We start from the raw sequence: 20,204 nt of genomic DNA on the forward strand, positions 1-20,204 counted from the left end.
TATGTTCATCTGGAAACCCAAGCATCCAATATTTTAATAAAATATTTAATGAAATAAAACACAGAAATCAAATGACCATATAAAGTTAATTCAAATGAGATTCAAACTATATGGTGACACGTCTATTAATAAAAAGATGTTCCAATTGCACATATATTTCAGACACATCCAACCAGAGAAACAAAACAGTAGGTATAGGAACAAATACATTTTGACATACAAGATAAAAGGGAGGTAAAACAAAACAACACAACTTTATATGCATATAACAAATATGCCAGGTGTGTCTGTATGAAGGGTGGAATTACCTTAGTCCTGTTGGTCCACAATACCAAACTCACTTCCCTACTTCTACATCAACAGCCACATCACTCTAAAAGGACTAAATTAAGTATCCTTACAAAACTGGAAGAGATGCAAACCAAGTATGATTTCTCTCTACCACCCTTCACTAACAAAGAAAAAAAAAAACCTTTAGATTTACTGAGTGCCCTATTACGTGCCAGAATTTGCATTAGGTTATTTTACATATATTACCTCTAATTCTTACCTAACCCTGGCAAAGAAGGTATCAATGATCCCATTTTACATATGAGGAAAGAGAGGCTCAGAGAGGATAAGCAAATTGCCAAGGTCTCAAAGCTACATGCCACTGCGGGGATTTGTACCTGATTCTGATGCAAAATGGAACATCAAACTTTCCCATTATGCCACAGTGCCTCCATTAACAAAGAGCCTTAATAAAATCAAAAGCTTAAAACACAAAGATGGGTTGGCTAATGCTAGATAATGGGTTTAATCAATTAACTAATAAATTCAAATGGCTGATATTAGAGTCTTGCTTCCACTGAAACTGGAAGAAGCAGAGAGAGAAGTAGGGCATTCAGATACTTGGAATGAAGAGAATGAGGGGTACAAATTTAAGAGAAAGATATCTAGGGATGAATGAGGAGGAAACACTGTGAGTTTCATAACTTTGCCTCGCATTAACCAAAAGAGTACATCGAGACAGAGGCTCTATCCTGAGGTATTTTTTTGTTGTGCAACTGGAAATACAGAATGTTATATTTTGTGGGAGTTAAAATATATTTTACAGTGAACTATTTTGTAAAGAGGAGATATGTTCCAGGGCTTTGTTTATTAAGGTATCACCATAATTTGAAGTCTAAAGTAGGGAAAAAGGAAAGATAAAATTCCTGTCACACGAGCAGTATCTGACATAAAAGTCCTACTAGAGAAAAGCCATTTTAACAAAACTCTGTGTATATATGTATTTTAATATGAACATTATCTTACCATAATTTGAATAAGGATCTCGTTGAACTTCACAATATTCCAATCCTGGTACTATATCAAAAATGCTGAAAAGCTGTTCTTCAGTGAAAGGAACTCTTGATACAACTGACAAGCGTTTGGAGATTGCTTCCTGGCCTCGGCTGTCATTCTTGTCAAAACTTGAAAATTCAGATTGTTGTTCTCCAACAATATAAAAAAAAGTAAATCTTTAGATTTCTACACAGCCAACAATTCACTTAAAATTTTAAATACTAGAAAAGAAAGAGTCCATTGTACTGAATAAAGGCACTGTATTTTGTAGTATGCTTCTGGTCATCAGCACTACCGATGGGACTAAAGATAAGAAAACAGACAACTCTTCCCCCTTGCCCTACCTTTAATGAAGAAATATAAGCAGAAATGCATAATTTCACAGAAATAAGTTTAGTATGTAAAACTGAAAAATACAGCAAGAATTTTACCTGAAAGTTTATGTCAAATAATATTCATAGGCCTCACTTTCATCACCCATTTTCCCTTTTTCTATTATAGCTTCTACTTTTGCTATTCCTTTCCTTTCTGCAGCCCTAATTTTAAAGCAGCAGTAGTTCTGGGACAAAATTTTAGGACTCATACTGAGAGGATATCTATATATGTCTTTTTAAGTTTTTGGTCAGCTGCATAGAGGCAGAAGCTCGCCCAAAAAAGTGACAGTGATATGTGGCAGTGGCAACAGTTTATAATATGAAGATAACTAAACAGAGAAAACTATAATTAGAAATCAGTTAAACAAAATAAGTGTTAAATATTGAGAACTTAGGAGTTATAAGCCACTTTTTAGAAATAAAAAGCTACATTTAAGATATTTATTCACTAGGTGAAATTTATAGATGACTAATAACAGAATATTTTTTAAAACCCAAATTAGATTGCATATACTACATTATACTATTAAAGTAAAGGTAGCCTACTTACCAAATGGAAACATATTTACTCTAGGTTCATGTCCCAAAGCCTCTTGCCTCATATTACTATAATAATCTTGTTCAGAGGATTCAGATGCTTTATTTTTAGGCTCAGCCAAGATTGCTCTAAAACCTGAAAAAAAAAAATCCATGAATTTCAAGTTTCATAGCAAATTTAACATACGTGCAAATATACTTGATTGCTAGTGCCTGACTCAGCTTTATAAATATAACTGTACATAGTAAAACTTATACAATGGTCATCTCCACCAGACCTACTTCTTTGCTTTCTGGAAGATGGCAAAGAGTAAATGAGAAATAGCAACTATCCCAAATTATGAATCAATGTAGACATGAAAGATCAACAATTCTATGCTATCCCTTCCAATCTTCCCGTATTATAGATAACATCATCATCCATTCACCTAAGTTCCTTGACATCAAAATCCTGCAGGGCTTCTTCATATTTAATCTGTCACCAAGATTCTTCCTTTAAAATGCACACACTTGGAATATGCTATCTTCCACTCAAACTTCCCTGCCTCTGTTTTTAATTTAGATTCTCTTCAATTAATTACAACAGTCCTTTAACTGTTTTTTTTTTTCCTTCTGGATCAAGAGTTCTTAACTAGGGGTCCAAGGATGAGCTTCAAAAGGTGGGAAGGTTCCAGGAACCCTCTGAAACTTTAAACAAAATGCTTATTATGCATTTATGTGTACATGGAGGGTTCAGTTTTCTTTACATTATTCAGTGGCTTAAAAAAGGATAAAGCCAGCCAGTTTGAATTCTTCTCTGGAAATTTGTGTGGTTAGATCAACTGTTATTACTTTAATCTTTCTAAACAATCTACAAAAGAATCCTAAAGTGGACTAACCTTGAACTTTTCCTAACCTCCCATATATTGTTCCAATGTACCTAGTTAACTGTGTCTCAAAATGTCTCAACAGAAATACTGTGCTTTACTCAGACAGCTGCCTTCACAGCACTAAGCAAGACATGTTTACTCCTGGCTTTGTGCCTCTGCTAGCACTGCTGTCATCTTCTGTCCTGCCTACTCAACACCAGACATAAGTCCTACCCCCTCCACATGTGTTCCCATGCTCATCCAGCACATTTGTTTTTCACCATTGATAGACTCTACCATACACTTACAAACATTTTTTTCATTTGGCAAATTCTTATTAAACCTACTATAAATGGCAGTTACTTTTATAGAGAGCTTAATAAATCTTTACTGAGAGCCTAATATTGTACTAGATACTTGGAGTGACAGACAAAAAAGACATGCTTCTTGCTTTCAAAGAGCCTTCAAAAAAAAGTTCTTCCATTATTCTTTATTTTTTTGGGTGTGCCTATTAGATCTTGGCTACTCAATATAGCTAGAAATTCCTTAAATGCTAGGGCTGCCATATAATTCATCTGTATCCCTCTACTTAGCATATCGATGAGTATACCACAGCTACTTAATTAGTGCTAGCTAAATGAGAAATTTAGAAGGATCTAAGAGAAAATTTTGGTATGTACCTTAGGGGTATCTAAGAATTCTACTGATTAACAGTAATTCTTTCCAGTACACATAGATTTTTATAATGTCCTAACATCCTGTAATTTAATTATTCTACAACTAATTTCTAAAGGTCAATATATCTAACTAGAAGTATACCAACAAAGAATGTTCTCCATGACATCTTAAAAATTCTTATGCTTTATATATACAGCAACATCAGAAGATCAAATTCATGTCACACTAGCTTGAAATTAACCCTAGCTATATTAATTATTTATGTTAGCACATCTTATAAATCTTATTTTTAACCTATATGTTTATTAGTTATACTATATACTTTTTGGGGTGTAGATCAAATATAAACAAATATAAAGAATATTTTAAAAACCTTGAAAAGGTAAGTCAATTTTTAATACTTAAAATTCTAAAATACATGAAAAAAAAAAAAAACCCAAAACCTCTGCAAATAATAACCAAAGTATGCATTTCACTAACTTATAGTGGTTGCTCTTATTTCTTCAAGATAGTGCCTCAATGAATGTTTAATCATAGCCCCAAGGTATTTTTCATCCTTGGACTACATGTATTTAAATACCTACTACCAAAATTACATTGCCAGATATGGTTATTAGCAAAAACCAATCTTAAATTCAGTTATTTAGAATAATCAGAATTTTTTACAAAAGTTTTTAACAATGTTAAACAAACACATCCTTACTTCGATCACAGTTTTCTATTGCTTGGGCAGCTTGTGATGGTTTTAAGTATCGTACGTAGCCCAAACCTTTACTTTCTCCAGTGACTTTATTCTTAATAATGCTGCAATACTCGATATCTCCATACACCTAAGAGAGTTAAGAGACATTATCTTAGGGGGCTTAAAATTAATTGAACAGAGTATTTCTGAACCAAAAATTTGTTTATATGCGACCCTTGCATGCAAACAAAGAAGTACGCAGTATAAAATATGCAGATATTTTATACTGCTTATTTCAGAGATGAGGAAGCTGGGGTTTAAAGAAATCAAAGAGGGACAAAGCTACAGAAAAAAAAGTAAGAATCTGTACATGGTCTGGATAGCTCCAAGGTCTTGCTCAAAAGTGGTTAAGAGCCAGAGCTCTGGAATTAAACTTTCTAGATACTGTCTGTGCCTACCTCTTTATCTATTAAAAGAAACTAACAGTAGTATCTACCTCACAGGTAGATACTGAAGTAAAACATGTGAAGTGCTTACATGGGGCTTAGAACATACTAAACACTCAAAGAACATTAGCTATAATTACTTGTCTGTCTTCTAACAGGAGCATAAATGATTGTGTATTCTTTAGAAGGACTGCTTTTCAAAGGATATCTTTAAAATACACTGGTTCACTCAGAAAGTTACTATTCTGAGAAACATGCAGTAGTGTTTACTTTTAATGTTCAAAGAAATATAGAATATAAACCATTGATATTATTTATTTTATAAATTCTTAATTAGAAACTTAATTACTATACATTAAAGTGTCATATTTGTTCATTCAGGAAAAGATAAAAATTTATAAATATTTAAGGTACAAAACATTTTTCTTACTTCTGGAGAAAGTATGAAATATACATTTTTGATATTTGTTATTTTTGAAGCATTTTTTTGAATTCTCAACTGGGGTAGGAGAGGAAGTTTGAAAATTACTTTTTACTACTTATTTTCTTTCTTGCTTGTTGCCACCCAATTCATGGAAAGATTAGTAGAAAAAAGATAAAAAGCTACAACTCAAAACAATTTAAAAATTCCTTTTTAATAATTTTTGTGAAAGCTTATCATCGCATAAGTTAATGGCTAAAAAGACTTAAAATGATCTTTGAATTTCATTTACGTAGGTCAGAGCTGTACTTAGTTTTCTTCATTATATGTAACTTCTTCAAAGGCCCAATTTTAGGATGAAAATTCTTCAAAGAATAAGACTTTCTGTGAATGAGTAGTACCATATCAACACACCATAGGCCTGTTACAAACACTAGACAATACAGTTCACACACTCAGGCCTGCCTGATTCGCCTCTACATGCCAGGCAATAGAGGGGAGTGATAAGAGAGTGCTTTGAAATTTTAAAGACCAAGAACAGGCTCCAGGCTCCAAGAGTCTGGGTTTAAATCACAGCTCTACCACCTACTACCTGTGACTTTACTTAAAAGTCTCTGAGCTTTGTACTTCATTTCTGTGAATCTCTACTGTCACAATAAAGCAGGGGGAGACTATAATTACTACTTTCAGATTTTACATAATCTTTAATTTTAAAAACGAATTTATGCTAGGTTTAATATTTAAAGAGATTGAAAATTATGAAAACAGTTATGTAATTCCCCATGACTACTCTACTGACCTTATTCAAACAATACTTCAGATTTAGTACCCATACAACCTATGGAGGACTGTGAGTTATCACATATGCTAACTGGTTAGAAAACATAAGTACCTTAAATTTTTCCCGCAGATCTTCTTCTGTGTAGGACTTTGGTATCATAACAAAGATTCTTGTAAGTTCTTCATCTTCAACATCTCGGTGACTTCCAGATGATCGGGACTGAGCAATGAAAACCTAAGAAACAAACAAAACCCCAAAAATAATGTTAACTATTTTCCCACTTCTTAAATTTTTTCAAAAGCAATTTTTATTGCAATGAGTTTTGTGTTTTTTTGTTTGTTTTAAGGCGGGGTCTTGCTCTGCCACGTAGGCTGGAGTGTAGTGGTGTGATCATGGCTCACTGCAGTCTCAATGTTCTAGGCTCAAGTAATCCTCCCACCTCAGACTCCCAAGTAGCTAGGACCACAGGCACACAGCACCACACCCAGCTAATTTTTTATTATTTGTAGAGACGAGGTCTCGCTATGTTGCCCAGGATGGTCATGAACTGCTAGGCTCAGGCGATCCTCCCACTTTGACCTTCCAAAGTGCTGGGATTATAGGTGTAAGCCACTGTGCTGGGCCCGCAATGACTTTTTATATGAGATAATACCAATCTCTGTATTGTGTTTTTCCCAAACATATTTCTACTTTTGCATTTATTTTTAGCCAGAGCAATTTGAAGAAATGAAATACAATTAATTAAAACACGATAAACAAGGGCCCTTTCGTTGTTTGTTTCTTTTTCCTTTAAAGGGGGCTCTATATCTTGGTCTCCGATCTACTGCTGTTAAAGGGGGCTCTGTATCATTCAAGCATGAGAAAACTGGAACCTATGAAATTCCAGAGTAGGTGGCAGCAACTAAGAAAACCACAGGGTTAGAGACATATCCCTATATAGTCTACTTCTAGTTATTCCTTCAATAAATCTATACTATGTCAAGCACTATATGAGTACAGTATTCAGTAACAGAGAAATGGTCCATTAGAAAGTCTTGCGGCTGATACCAGTAATAAATGGTAAATAGTGAAATACAAATAGGGAAACTTTAAGTATATGCAAAGACACTAGAGAAAAAAAAGAACCTCAGGTAAGATGAGACTGGAAGTGCCATCAGAGCACAAATTTTTAAATTTCAGAGGACTGAGGTGTTTCAAATCTCTGATAAAGGAGACAGTCTATATGTAGAACATATGTAAAATAATTAACCTCCTCATGGTAGATTTCTCCCATTAATTTTTACTTTCATAGACTATGGGTGTTCACAGGCTCTAGATAAGAAGCATTCTTGAAAAACTAAAGCCAAGAATTTTTTCTTCTATTTTCTAGGTTTCCCCTTTCCATCAGATAACATAGCTAGTCACAGAATAACTTTTACTTGGACAATATTTTCTGGCTGAGGCCTTACAGGGTCCAGCCCTATAGGGTCCTGTGAGTCCCTCTCTACAGGTGTGGAGATGAGAAACTGTGAAAATAAAGACACAAGACACAGAGATAGAGAAAAGAGAGTTTGGGCCCAGCCATGCACTGCCAACCAAAGTGCAGAGTCCGGCAGTGGCCCTGAGTGCCTGGACACTCTGACTTTTATTGAGTATAAAGCAGGGGGCAGGGTAGATAGGGTGAGGTAATGGTGGTCAGTGATAGGGTCAGGTAAATCACATGTCTTGGAAACAGGAGCTCAGGATTTTCAAGAAGCCGAGGCGAGGAGAAAACCTAATGTGTCAGCACTTTTTTCATATTTGTCAAGAATATCAGGGATGTTAAAATTTATGTTAGGCCGGGCGCGGTGGCTCAAGCCTGTAATCCCAGCACTTTGGGAGGCCGAGGCGGGTGGATCACGAGGTCAAGAGATCGAGACCATCCTGGTCAACATGGTGAAACCCCGTCTCTACTAAAACTACAAAAAATTAGCTGGGCATGGTGGCACGTGCCTGTAATCCCAGCTACTTAGGAGGCTGAGGCAGGAGAATTGCCTGAACCCAGGAGGCGGAGGTTGCGTTGAGCCGAGATTGCGCCATTGCACTCCAGCCTGGGTAATGAGAGCGAAACCCCGTCTCAAAAAAAAAAAAAAAAAAAAAAAATTATGTTACTATTACTAATTCTTATCTTAAAGAGAGGAACCAGGTACAGAAGCGGAACATGAAAGTAGACATGGAACGTGACCACTGAAGCACAGCATCACATAGAGACAATTAAGCTCTCGGATGACTGCAGGCCTCCCTGACAGCTGCCAGGGCTACCACAAGGGCTTGGAAGGGCTGAGTTTCCTCCTAACTCCCCCAAGGAAGGAGATGTCTCGGCCATTTTGGACATCTCCTTCCCTAGCTGGCTAAACAGTGGGCACTTTCACAGTGCTGGCGCTGCTGCGTAGCCAAGGCGCCCTCCAGCAGCCCTTATGCGGGCGTGAAGAAAGGCTTAGAGGATCTTGCCTTAGGGTCACCTCTTTCCCAATGCCACTTCAGTTCCATACTTTATGACCTGAGACTTACGAATAAAATTAAAGATTATATGATTGTATATATGTATATATTTATGATTACATGTGAATAGCTATGTGATTATTATAGGAATAACTATGTAACTATCTCTAATTCTTTTCTAATTCAATATTTATATGAGAACAGACTGAGGTCTCAGACCCTTGCCTTGGCTCTTATGGGGTTTCCACCCAACAAGGCCTGGTACGATAATATTCTTGTCTTACAGATCCTTTGAAATTTTGCAAAGGAAAGTACATGAGAAATATTGCAGCTGAATTAATTTAACTGGAAATGCTGAAAACAACACAACAGTGTTCCAGTGGAAGATGACTCAAGCTGCAGCTACTGAATGAAACTAGGCTGTCAGGGTGTGGTGGGTTACAACTGAAACGGGAGGCCTGAAATGGAAGGATCACTTGAGTTCAGGAGCTTGAGACCTGCCTAGGCAACATAGTGAGACCCTGTCTCTACAAAAAATTTAAAAATTGCCTGGGCACTGGTGGCTCACACCTGTAATCCCAGCACTTTGAGAGGCCAAGGCGGGTAGATCACCTCAGGTCAGGAGTTCGAGAACAGCCTGATGACCAACATGGTGAAACCCTGTCTCTATGAAAAATACAAAAATTAGCCAGGCATGGTGGTGGGCACCTGTAATCCCAGGTACTCCTGAGGCTGGAGAATTGCTTGAACCTGGGAGGCGGAAGCTGCAATGAGCTGAGATCATGCCACTGCACTCCAGCATGCGCAACAAGAGCGAAACTCCATCTAAAACAAAACAAAAAAAAATTAGCTGGGCATAGTGGTACACATCTGCAGTCCCAGCTACTCAGGAGGGTGGCTGAGGTAAGAGCCTGAGCCTGGAAGGTGGAGGCTGTAGTGAACTGTGATCAAGCCACTGCACTCTAGTGAAACAACCTTCTGGCTAAAACTGAATAGTCAAAAACGTGAAAAACAAAATTGTAAAGTTTAATTCTTTTTGGGAGCAAGAACTTTAATTTCTCTGTGGTGAAATAAAGGGTACATTTCAGTGTTGGGCCTTTAATTTCTCTTGTAGATATTCATCGGGGAAGGTGTTCCATCTATTTCAAATATAGCACTTTTTTTGAGTTGCCCACATGGGGTCTGTGGCCATGTTATACTAAAAATATGAAAACCCTCTCCACTAAAGTCATAATTGGACAGCAGTGAAACTCATCAGTCTAGTACAGGGGTCAGCAAACTACAGCTCCATTTTTGGTATAGCCCACGATGAAAGAACTAAAGAACGGTTTTTACAGTTTTTAAGGACTATAAAAACAGAGGAGGATATGTGACAAGTGACTGTACGTGGCCCACAAAGCCTAAAATGTTTACTAGCCAGCCCTTTACAGAAAAAGTTTGCCAACTCCTGATCCTGTATGCTACAGCCCTATAATTAATTTTGTTGCGGTACTACTCTGACACACTTCGAAGAAGTGTGGAGAAGTGGGAGGGATTGTTTACTGTGTTGTTGGTGTATTCCCAGGCTCCTCTTTTGTGGAGGGAACAAGACCTCCAGAGACTCAAATATCTCTGAGTCCTTTATTTATATATAAGTCCATATTCATATCATTCTCAATTTGGAAAACATTTTTTTTAATTGAGAAAATATTTTTGTGCAAAGTACCAGCAGAATAACATACACAGCAACTATTTACATGGGGCAGATGAAGAGTACGATTTAAGCAACTGGCAGATTCTCAGGATTGAGTCCTGATTTGAGGTCACAGAGAGTAAGCAGTGACATCCTGGCTATTACCAATCAATAACAAGGGCTTACCATGTGCGAGGCAGTGTGCTAAAAGCATAGATTAACTCAACCCTCAAAATGACCCTTCCTGCCATGTGTCATTATCTCAATGATTTGGCACTTCTTGAGGCAGTTTACTTTGGTCTGCTTTCAAAGAAAAGTTGCAGTAACAGAAAAAGTCAAGAGCCAAATACATGCTATTAACACTTTCAGAAACAGAGCTCATTTAAAATAATTTTCAAAATCACAAAATGTGATGAATATGTAAAGTGGCCGTTTTAAACTCCTGCACTTAAGTACTATATACATGCATTCTTTTGTCTGGTACTGGGAAAACGTCCAACACCAGGGGACCCTAGTTTAAAGTACTTTCGTCAAGTTTTTATGCCTTTTCTCTACTTGAGGAAAAGTAGAGTTTTTCTGTTTTTCATATATGGAAATTCTGGGCATCTGAGAGAGGAAGGTGAGAAAAGTCCTTAAAGTAGGCTAGGACGATTTTGGAAGTTAACTCAAAAGCTGGTGGATGAGGAAGGGCAAGGGAGCGGGGAGGCCCAGCCACTGCTGCTCTGCCACCCGGTGGCCGCGGCTGCCGGGTCCGTTCTCGGGGGCAAACGTTCTCTCCGCATCCCGTCCCCTCCCTTCCCTGCAACCCGGCGCAGTCTCGTGGGAGGGGAGCCTCTCCGCAAAGCCGCCCCCTCCCCACGCCAGGTGCTGCCTAGTCAGCTGCCGGGAACGGACGTTCCACCCCTCCCTCACCCCCGCAGAGCAGCAGGTGAAGGGAGGTCCGAAAGGCCCACTCCCTCCCCCGAGGGCACCCGGACCCCGGCACCCGCACCTTGATGGGCTTGGTGTCGTTGGGGCCAAGGCACTGGCCATGCATCTCCTCCATGGCCCTGCAGGCCTGTGAGCTGCGGGCGAACTTGACGAAGGCAATGCCCTTGGACTCTTTGGTGTGCTTGTCCCGCACCACCCAGATGTCCTGGATGTCGCCAAAAGGCGAGAAGCGCTCCCTCAGCACCGACTCGGGCGTGTACTTGCTGATCACAAGGAAGATGCGGCTGTTGGGCGGTTCGTCCAGGCTGTCCACGCCCGGGCGGAAGCCCCCGCCGCTCGCAGAGCTGCCAGCTTCGTCCATGGTGCACCACCCGAACGCAGGGGCCTCGGTGCTCTTTGCTTCGGCGGTATCCGCCACCGCGGCTGTCTCACAGCGAGCCTTTACGGGTTCATAGCTCCGCTTCCGGGAGAGAGAGGAGTCCGGCGCCTGGGGCTGTCCCGCCGCGCAGGATGAGGGCTTCCGGGGAGCGGCCTGCAGCGCCCTCTGGCGACGCGGGGGACTCTGACCCATTCTAAATCTCCAACTGAGCCCAGGCCCAAGTATCAGCTGTGCAGACGTTCCCTCCAGGCGGAACTGTGCTGCTTAGTGCGCAGGTTTTCCCAACGCTGGCTTTACCCCACCCCTAAGGTCAAGGATTCTTCCCAGTGTTAAAGAAAAAATTACTCATGACACTAGTTAGAGATGGTACAGTAAGGCCAACTTTATTCAAAGGGAGCCATGGTGACAGGGCCAGGGACAGCTGCAATGGGGTCCTGCAGTGGGGGAGAGAGATTGGACTGAATTTTGACTCTAATAAGGACAAGTTTATAACCAGGAAGCTGGGTGGGAGGTCACTGGTGGAAAATTACTAAGAGGAAACATCAGGGTTAAGGAGGATTCTGGCTAAACCAACTGGACAGGATACTTGCTGAAGGCAGGCCAAGGTGATTAATATGGATGGTGGTCAGATACGAAGAATGAGGATTTCCACTACACTGATTCAGCAGGTTCTTGCTCAATCTGGATGCTACAAGGACTGAAAGCCTGAGATCAAGCCTAGTCATGCAGAGGACTCAGACGAGCCTAAGTTTTGGTCAAAGCGGAGAGTCCTTTCTCACCATCTTGGTCATAAGATCAATAGATGGTCACTATGGGATAGAGTTCAAACTACAGAGCCTTAAAGTTGAAAGGAAGCTTTGAGATCATTCAATTGCAGCCTCATTTGTTGGAAATGAGGAAGCTGAGTCCTATAGCATAGCCAAAGTAACAGAGATACAAGTACAGCCAAAACCAGCACTAACTCAATCTGTTGATTTACTCAACTTGTATGAGCACCCCTGAGGTGGAGGGCAGCAACGGTGGACTGCTCAGCTGTAGAACTACGAGAAATCATAGAGTGCAAGGAAAGTGGAGAATGCCTTCTTGTTAACAGGTGAGGTCCGAGGAGAGGTCAGAAATCCAGCAGAAATCCAGAAACAAGGCCTGGATTTAGCAGTGGCATTGGAATGAAGGGAAAGGATTAAACCCCTAAGTGGACCAAGAGCAGAGTTTAGAGTTCTTCAAATGAACAAGTCCTGGGTGCTAAGACCTAAGTTGCTATGAAGTCAACCAGATAAATACTTATTGTACTCCAACTATGTGCCAGGTTCCATGCCAGGAGCTAGATATATAATGAGGAACAGGAAAGACATGTCCTGAGGGCTTGCTTTTCCCCACTGTGGAAATCTTACATGTAAATACATAATGCAAGCTAGTGTCAGATTGTGTTACATGGTTTTGCTACTGAATTGTGTGAGCTTGGGCAAGTTACTTAATACTTGCCGCTTTGGTTTCCTTAACTGTAAAATAGAAATAATATTACCTACCAAATGGATAATAAATAATATTATTTTATGGTTGAATTAATTAAGCTTGTTAGTCACCCAATAGCTACCCAGGAGTGTGGCTATCGAGTTTAATTAATTCTCCCATTCATTTAATCAGTAAATATTTTTGACAGTCTACTATGTGTTAGGCACTGTGGTATACCGAAGGGATGCAGTACTGAACAAAATAATCACTCTCCTTCCCTTGCAGAGTTAATCACTTAGCCTTGTATAGTTATGCTCATATGAGATAATATATATGGAGCTCAAACTAGTTTAGAGATCAAATGAGATAATATTTGTATAATGGCACAATTGAGATTAATTTTCTTGTTCCCTTTGACTATGGTATCCACTCCTCCACCCTTGATATTTTACAGTTGTGTGATGGTTACTGAGAGTCAGGGATTGTGGGTTGTCACCCTGGATTTAGCACTAACAAGATTTTTATAATTTCTCCTTGTATTACATTCTATATCTGTAAAATGAGGGCTCTGTTTACCATGAGACTGAGCAACTCTAAGAAGCATCTTTTCTTAAGTTTCCATTTCTCTTTATCTTATGCACAACAATCAAGGTAAATGAAAATAATTTGATAGTGTAATAATTTTTTTTTTTTTTTTTTGAGACGGAGTTTTGCTCTTGTTACCCAGGCTGGAGTGCAATGGCGCGATCTCAGCTCACCGCAACCTCCGCCCCCTGGGTTCAGGCAATTCTCCTGCCTCAGCCTCCTGAGTAGCTGGGATTACAGGCACGTGCCACCAGGCCCAGCTGATTTTTTGTATTTTTAGTAGAGATAATTTTATTGATGAGAGCAAGTGCAAAGATTCTGAGCAATACTATTTGCACACCAGTGCCATCTAGTGGAAAATGTGTAATTTTCTTAAATTGCCCTGATTGAGCAATCTCCGTTCTTGGTGAAATAAGATTACTGATTGGTGTCCTGAAAATTTTAGGCTGTTATTGAGAGTAGTTATTATTTTTTTCAAAGAGAAGACACATGATTGCATAAAACAAAACCAGGAATGCAAATATTGGGCAATGCCAGGAAAGCAAAATTTCTTTCCTATTTAACTTTGTGAAACACCACATATTCAAGGAAAATTAGAAGTTTACTTATAAGTTTAAAAATATAGTAAATATATTTTTTCATGACTTGTGTATTTATTTTAAACAGATTTATTGAGAAACAATTCTTCTTCTTTTTTTTTTTTTGTTAAGGGATGGGGTCTCACTATGTTGCCCAGGGCAGTCTTGAACTGGCCTTAAGTTACTCTCTTGCTTCCACCTCCCAAGTAGCTGGGATTACAGGCGAGACCCACCACACCCAGCAAGATCTAATTTTTATATCATACAATTCACTCATTTGATGTATTCAATTAAATCATTTTTAGTACATTCACAGTATTTTGCAAGCATCATCACAATCAATTTTAGAACATTTCATCACTCAATGACCAAATTGTTAATTTCAAATCATAAAACCTTTGAACCTGAATTACGTGTCACTAAAACACCTAAAAATCTCTGAGGTTTGAAAGAATGATTTTTAGTTAGTCTGCTTATTAGAAAAAAATGTGCTGGGCATTTGTAGATTAAATTTTTTCAAGGCTTCAGAACATGTAGCTTATAAATCACTATTATTAGAATGTGCACATACGTTTGCTTCACATGAAATTTAGATGTTTTTTGAAACTTTTCTCCCTCAAATCTTTCCTTTTTAAAAATGAGAGGTGATATTGTGACTAATTTTTGAAATGCCAGGATCAAATAATAAATTTTTGTCACTATTTTCCAAACTCAAGTACAATGGGGCTTACTTAGTTGGTGATGTTAGTCTTTATATGTTACATTTAATTAACTAAAAATGTTTTGCCCTATTTGCAAATTTTTAGAGGTTTTACAACTAAGACTTATTGGTAATCAATTAGTAACTTTAAGATTGTTGTATATGAATATGGTCCAGAGTTTTCGTTTGTCCCATCTGTAAGGCTACTTGGCTACTGATAAGGTGTGCAATCACTTAGCCTGGCCTGTGACAGATAAGAAATGGTAGTCACCTTGAGTTTGCATGCTTTTGTTTGAGTTTGAGAATAATATCTAAGCCTGATTTTTTTCACAGTATATATGCTCCTTTTGATTCCATTTGATATAATTTTTTTTTTTTTTTTTTTTTTTGAGAAGGAGTTTCGTTCTGTTGCCCAGGCTGGAGTGCAGTGGCATGATCTCGGTTCCGCCTCCTAGGTTCAAGTGATTCTCCTGCCTTAGCCTTCCGAATAGCTGGGACTACAGGCACGTGCCACGAGGCCCGGCTAATTATTTTTGTATTTTTACTAGAGACGGGATTTCACTGTGTTAGCCAGGATGGTCTCCATCTCCTGACCTCTTTATCTGCCCGCCTCAGCCTCCCAAAGTGCTGGGACTACAGAAGTGAAGTCACCGTGCCCGGCAAATGACATACATCTTTTAAATGTGTAGATCACAGGACAAAACTCATAGACACCACTTAGAATAGTTTCATTCAAACATCTGGTGACTGGGGCGATTTAAATTAAAATAAAATTACCTAAAATTAAAATGAATTATAATGAAAATAATTAAAAATTTATTTCCTCAGTTTAATTAGCCAGTTTTTGACAGCTCAAGACAGCTACCGGACAGCAGGCACGCAGAGCCAGGGACTGCACAGCAGATACAAGGCTTTACGCCTTTGGGAGCCGTGGGATCCCACGGGATCTGGGGTCCAATCAGCAGCGCGACCAGGCTGGCTTGCCATTGGCTGGCGCCCACCGGAAGCACATGTCTGGCTATGCCTGCCGGGGTGTGGGGCGCTGTTTCTGGATCGCCAGCCTGGAAGTTGAGGCGTGGACTCAGGCCGGGTGGTGGTACCAGGTGACTGCGGGACGGGGGGCAAAGGGTGGAACCGCTGGCCCTTTTTAATATCCATATTAAAAAGTATTGGGGCATGGGGCACTGTTTCTGGGTTGCTAGCCTGGAAGTTGAGGTGTGGGGCGCTGTTTCTGGATCACCGGCCTGGAAGCTGAGCCGTGGACTCAGGCCAGGCGGTGGTCCCAGGTGACTACTGGGAGCGGGGGCGAAGGGCGGAACCGCTGGACCTTTTTAATATCCATATTAAAAAGTATTTCACTAGCATTTCTCTTTTTTTTTTTTTTTTTTTGAGACGGAGTTTCACTCATGTTACCCAGGCTGGAGTACAATGGCCCGATCTTGGCTCACCGCAACCTCCGCCTCCTGGGTTCAGGCAATTCTCCTGCCCCAGCCTCCTGAGTCGCTGGGATTACAGGCACGCGCCACCATGCCCAGCTAATTTTTTGTATTTTTAGTAGAGACGGGGTTTCACCATGTTGACCAGGATGGTCTCGATCTCTTGACCTCGTGATCCACCCGCCTCGGCCTCCCAAAGTGCTGGGATTACAGGCTTGAGCCACCGCGCCCGGCCAGCATTTCTCTTTTTATGAAAAGTCATAGCAGTGGTATGTACCCACCTAGTCCTCTTTAACCACTTTTTCAGTTGGGTGAAAAAAAAGTTGTAAACAACTGCCGTGTTTCAGACATTGTGTTCAACACAGGGTAGCCATGTCACCCTTAAAAAGGAATTGTTAAACCTATAAGATTATACTTAATATTCATTACCTTTCACCATGTCTTCTCCACTGCTAACCTGTGACCTTAAATAAGTCACTTGATCTTCGTTTGCCTCATTTTCCTCGTCTATAAAAATAGAGATGTTAATGGTATCCATTTTACAGGGCTATTGTCAGGACTAAATGAGTTAATAATATACAAAGTGCTTAGAACATGCCTGTCACTTACTAAGAACATACAAATGTTTGACACTGTTACTGTATTTAGTTTTGAAATTACTTCATTCTTGGAAGAATGACCATTTGCATGCTAGATGCCACATCTTTGCCTATTTCAGTGAGCGATTTCTTTTGAAATATGAAATGCTGATAGAGTGTAAAATGATTATAGGACGAAATGAATTCTCTTCATATTCTTCCTGTCCTTCTGAGGATATCCTATCCGTTGCTCTCCTGCTCTTCCCTTCCTGCTATAACTGAATCTGTTGGTTTTAATGCACTTGGAAGAGGGTCATAGGTATTTGTACTGGCAGTATTCGCCTGTGATTAAAGAGGGGAGCAGTAAACGTTTCAATTGTGATTAATGATGGTAGTTGTAACAGTTATAATGGAAATATGTTACATGTGACTTTCATGTGAAACCTGAGGTTTATGAGCAAAGACAGTTTTTTGATTGTTTTTAAATGTCTATTTTCCTGAATTACTAGTAATATTTATTTAGTATAAAAATCAATTTGATTTTCCTTCGGTTTTTTTTTTTTTTTTTTTTTTTTTTTTTGAGGGAGTCTCAGTCTGTTGCCCAGGCTGCAGTGCAGTGACATGATCTCAGCTCACTGCAACCTCCGCCTCCCAGGTTCAAGCAATTCTCCCACCTCAGCCTCCAGAGTAGCTGGGACTACAGGCCTGCCCTACCACCCCCAGCTACTTTTTGTATTTTAAGTAGAGACAAGGTTTTACCATGTTGGCTTGGCTGGTCTCGAACTCCTGACCTCAGGTGATCCACCCACCTCGGCCTCCCAGAGTGCTGGGATTACAGGCATGAGCCACCGTGCCCATCCTCAAACTGATTTTTCAGCTTTGTATAAAAGTTGGAAATAAAGATTCCCTAGTTAGTGCTTAGATGACTTTTTTATGATGCAAACTTTATGGTTATGGTGAAATATTTTGCAAAAAGGCCAAAACTGTGCTTTTGTGACTGAAGTTTTATCCTTTTTTGTCCGTGCTCAAAGGCTCACTGAATTCTGAACCTATTTAGATAATTAATAGAACTGATAATTGAATGCAGTACTTTGAGTGGTGTTTGGAATTTTAAAGTAAGCTTCTCTTGGATAAAGTTAAATTTTCTTACCTGGCTTTCTATGAGACCTAAATCATTGGTGCATAGCTTGTTTTTGGATACCACCTAAACAAAACTATCTTCCCTTTAGGTGGATTATTGACACTTTTATGGGTTTCCATATATATTTTAAAAAGTTAGGAAGATATTAGTTTTGCAGGTTATTGTGTATAAAGCATTGGCCTTTCTTGGAGTAGTAGCTAACAATGTTTGTGTTATTCTGCCAAGAATACATATTGTTTAATTATAATGTTAAACAATTGTATGACTTTAGTTAAACAATATGTATTCTTTAATACTGGCAGAATAACACCAACATTTTCTGTTTCTCAGCTGGGTTATATATTGATAGATGAATATGTGCTTAGAACTCCACTCTCAAAGAATTAGGTATTTTCATGATGTCTGAAGTTGTAATTCTTTGTGTTTGAATCCATCCCAAACCCCATCTCCTTTGTACTCATTCTTCACAGAACACAAAAACAGAAAAATAAAACCCAGTGTATTCATTACTATATTAAAACACATTTTTTTATAGTTTGAAATTATTTTAATTTTTACATCATTTTAGATCAAGGAGGCATTTAGTTATAGAATTTTTAACAGTCTTAACCAAAATATCTTTGTAAAAAATTTATTTTATATATTTACCACCACACAGTAAGGTCTTTCCTACTTAAAATTGTGTATTTTCCACTACATTAGTATTAAATACATACTAATACTAACTGAACTCAATAATGTTATTTCTGATTGCATTTAGATAATGCTTGATCTAGTCTGGTATTTATAGCTAAGAATATAAAGTAAAAGAGAAATTATATATAGGTTGCTATGGCTGCATTCTTTTCTGTATACTTTTTATTTTTACAGTTCTATTATTGTAGACATATAATATCATGTTTAAACACCTTTTCTATTTGTTCGATTCTTGTTTTTAAGTAAGGGGATGCAAAATAAGACCTATACGTTTTACATCATCTTTTGCACATGCGCTTTTTAGAAATGAAAAGAAAAGAAATATGGTTGACATGAATAAATTAATGTAATTCTTTGAAGGCTGATGTAAAACCTCTTTGATACCAATAGTTTCCGAAGTAGCTATGGCAGAAACTTAAAATAAGCCTAATTAATTAAATGATTGTCTTTACGAAATTGGATGCCATAGCTTTGCGCAGTGGCAGTATCGTAGCCAATGAGGTTTATCCGAGGCGCGATTATTGCTAATTGAAAACTTTTCCCAGTACGCCGCCATGACAACTTGCAACATAGTCAGCACTGGCAATTTTTGACAGTCTCTGTGGAGACTGATTTAAAAAAAAAAAGAAAGAAATTGGATGCTATACTATATCTGTGTTTTTGAGCACTCAGACATTAAAGCTTGCATGCTTTAATTGACATGTTTTTGTTTAACATCACACTAGCATTCACTTCAGCCAAAGTGATGGAATTCTTTTTTCCCCTAACTTTGAAAATCGGATATTTTCTTTGGTTTGTGGTGTTAATGTTCCACTGCAGAGCAAAATGGGACATACTGAAGCAGGCAAGAAGATCTTTATTCAAAAATTTGCTCAGTGCCACACAGTGGAAAAAGTTGAAAAATATAAGACTGGTCCAAATCTCTGGGGCCTCTTTGGCTGAAAAACAGGACAAGCACCAGGATTTTCTTATACAGAGGCAAACAAAAACAAAGGTAAAAACTAGCAGTTGTGGAAGAGAACCAGATATTTTGTAGGAAAGAATAAAGCACATGATTTGGCATTATAATAATTTCCTAATTTGCAGCATCAGAAATGGACCAATCTTTATATGTTACTGAAATGTGGATTTATATCATAAGACCTGTATTTGGATAACTGATCATCCTTTTAATCAGAAGAATTATGCCATACAAGCAATCTTGTATGGCATATATTTTTGCTTATTCAGGGTGTTTGATTTTATGTAATATATTTATCTTGAAAAAATATAAGCTAGATTTTAAAAAATCATATTTTAGTGGCATAATGGCAGTAGTGATTCTATTTGTAGTATTGATTTTAGCAGAGTGGGAGGAATATTATATAGTTTGAAAAGTATATTCAGCATTTTTTTTGTTGGTGGAAAGAGGGTAGGTAAAGTCAGATAGCAACTAAGGGTTAAGATCGAAATGATTGGAAAAGACTATAATATCTTTGCAAAGCAATTTGTCATTCCTGGAGAT

The 20,204-nt window shown here is 38.6% G+C and overlaps 1 protein-coding gene and 1 non-coding gene across 16 annotated transcripts in view; one reads left to right on the plus strand and one right to left on the minus strand.

Annotated features, from left to right (window-relative positions):
- Positions 1-20,204, minus strand: part of RBM45 (RNA binding motif protein 45) — a 485,504-nt gene that overhangs the window by 7,384 nt on the left and 457,916 nt on the right. For 7 of the 15 annotated variants that reach the window (XR_004273289.1, XR_004273288.1, XR_004273287.1 and 4 more), the window contains exons 1-5: positions 11,217-11,652; positions 6,205-6,327; positions 4,467-4,593; positions 2,251-2,373; positions 1,297-1,482 (exon numbers count right to left, since the gene is read on the minus strand). Coding sequence is in view for 12 of the 15 variants with exons in the window: in XM_032292837.1 (XP_032148728.1) it covers positions 1,297-1,482; positions 2,251-2,373; positions 4,467-4,593; positions 6,205-6,327; positions 11,217-11,516 (859 nt within the window). In the remaining 3 variants the exon portion in view is untranslated. Of the gene's footprint in view, positions 1-1,296; positions 1,483-2,250; positions 2,374-4,466; positions 4,594-6,204; positions 6,328-11,216; positions 11,653-20,204 lie in introns of those variants that run through there. The other 8 variants (XM_032292846.1, XM_032292844.1, XM_032292847.1 and 5 more) reach the window with 5 other exon arrangements.
- LOC116561256 lies at positions 19,168-19,308 on the plus strand. The gene has a single exon (XR_004273350.1). It is a non-coding gene; the product is annotated as a U4 spliceosomal RNA (small nuclear RNA).

Source organism: Sapajus apella, unplaced genomic scaffold (assembly GCF_009761245.1).
Source record: "Sapajus apella isolate SASKATOON/1434 unplaced genomic scaffold, GSC_monkey_1.0 scaffold28, whole genome shotgun sequence".
Taxonomy (NCBI): domain Eukaryota; kingdom Metazoa; phylum Chordata; class Mammalia; order Primates; family Cebidae; genus Sapajus; species Sapajus apella.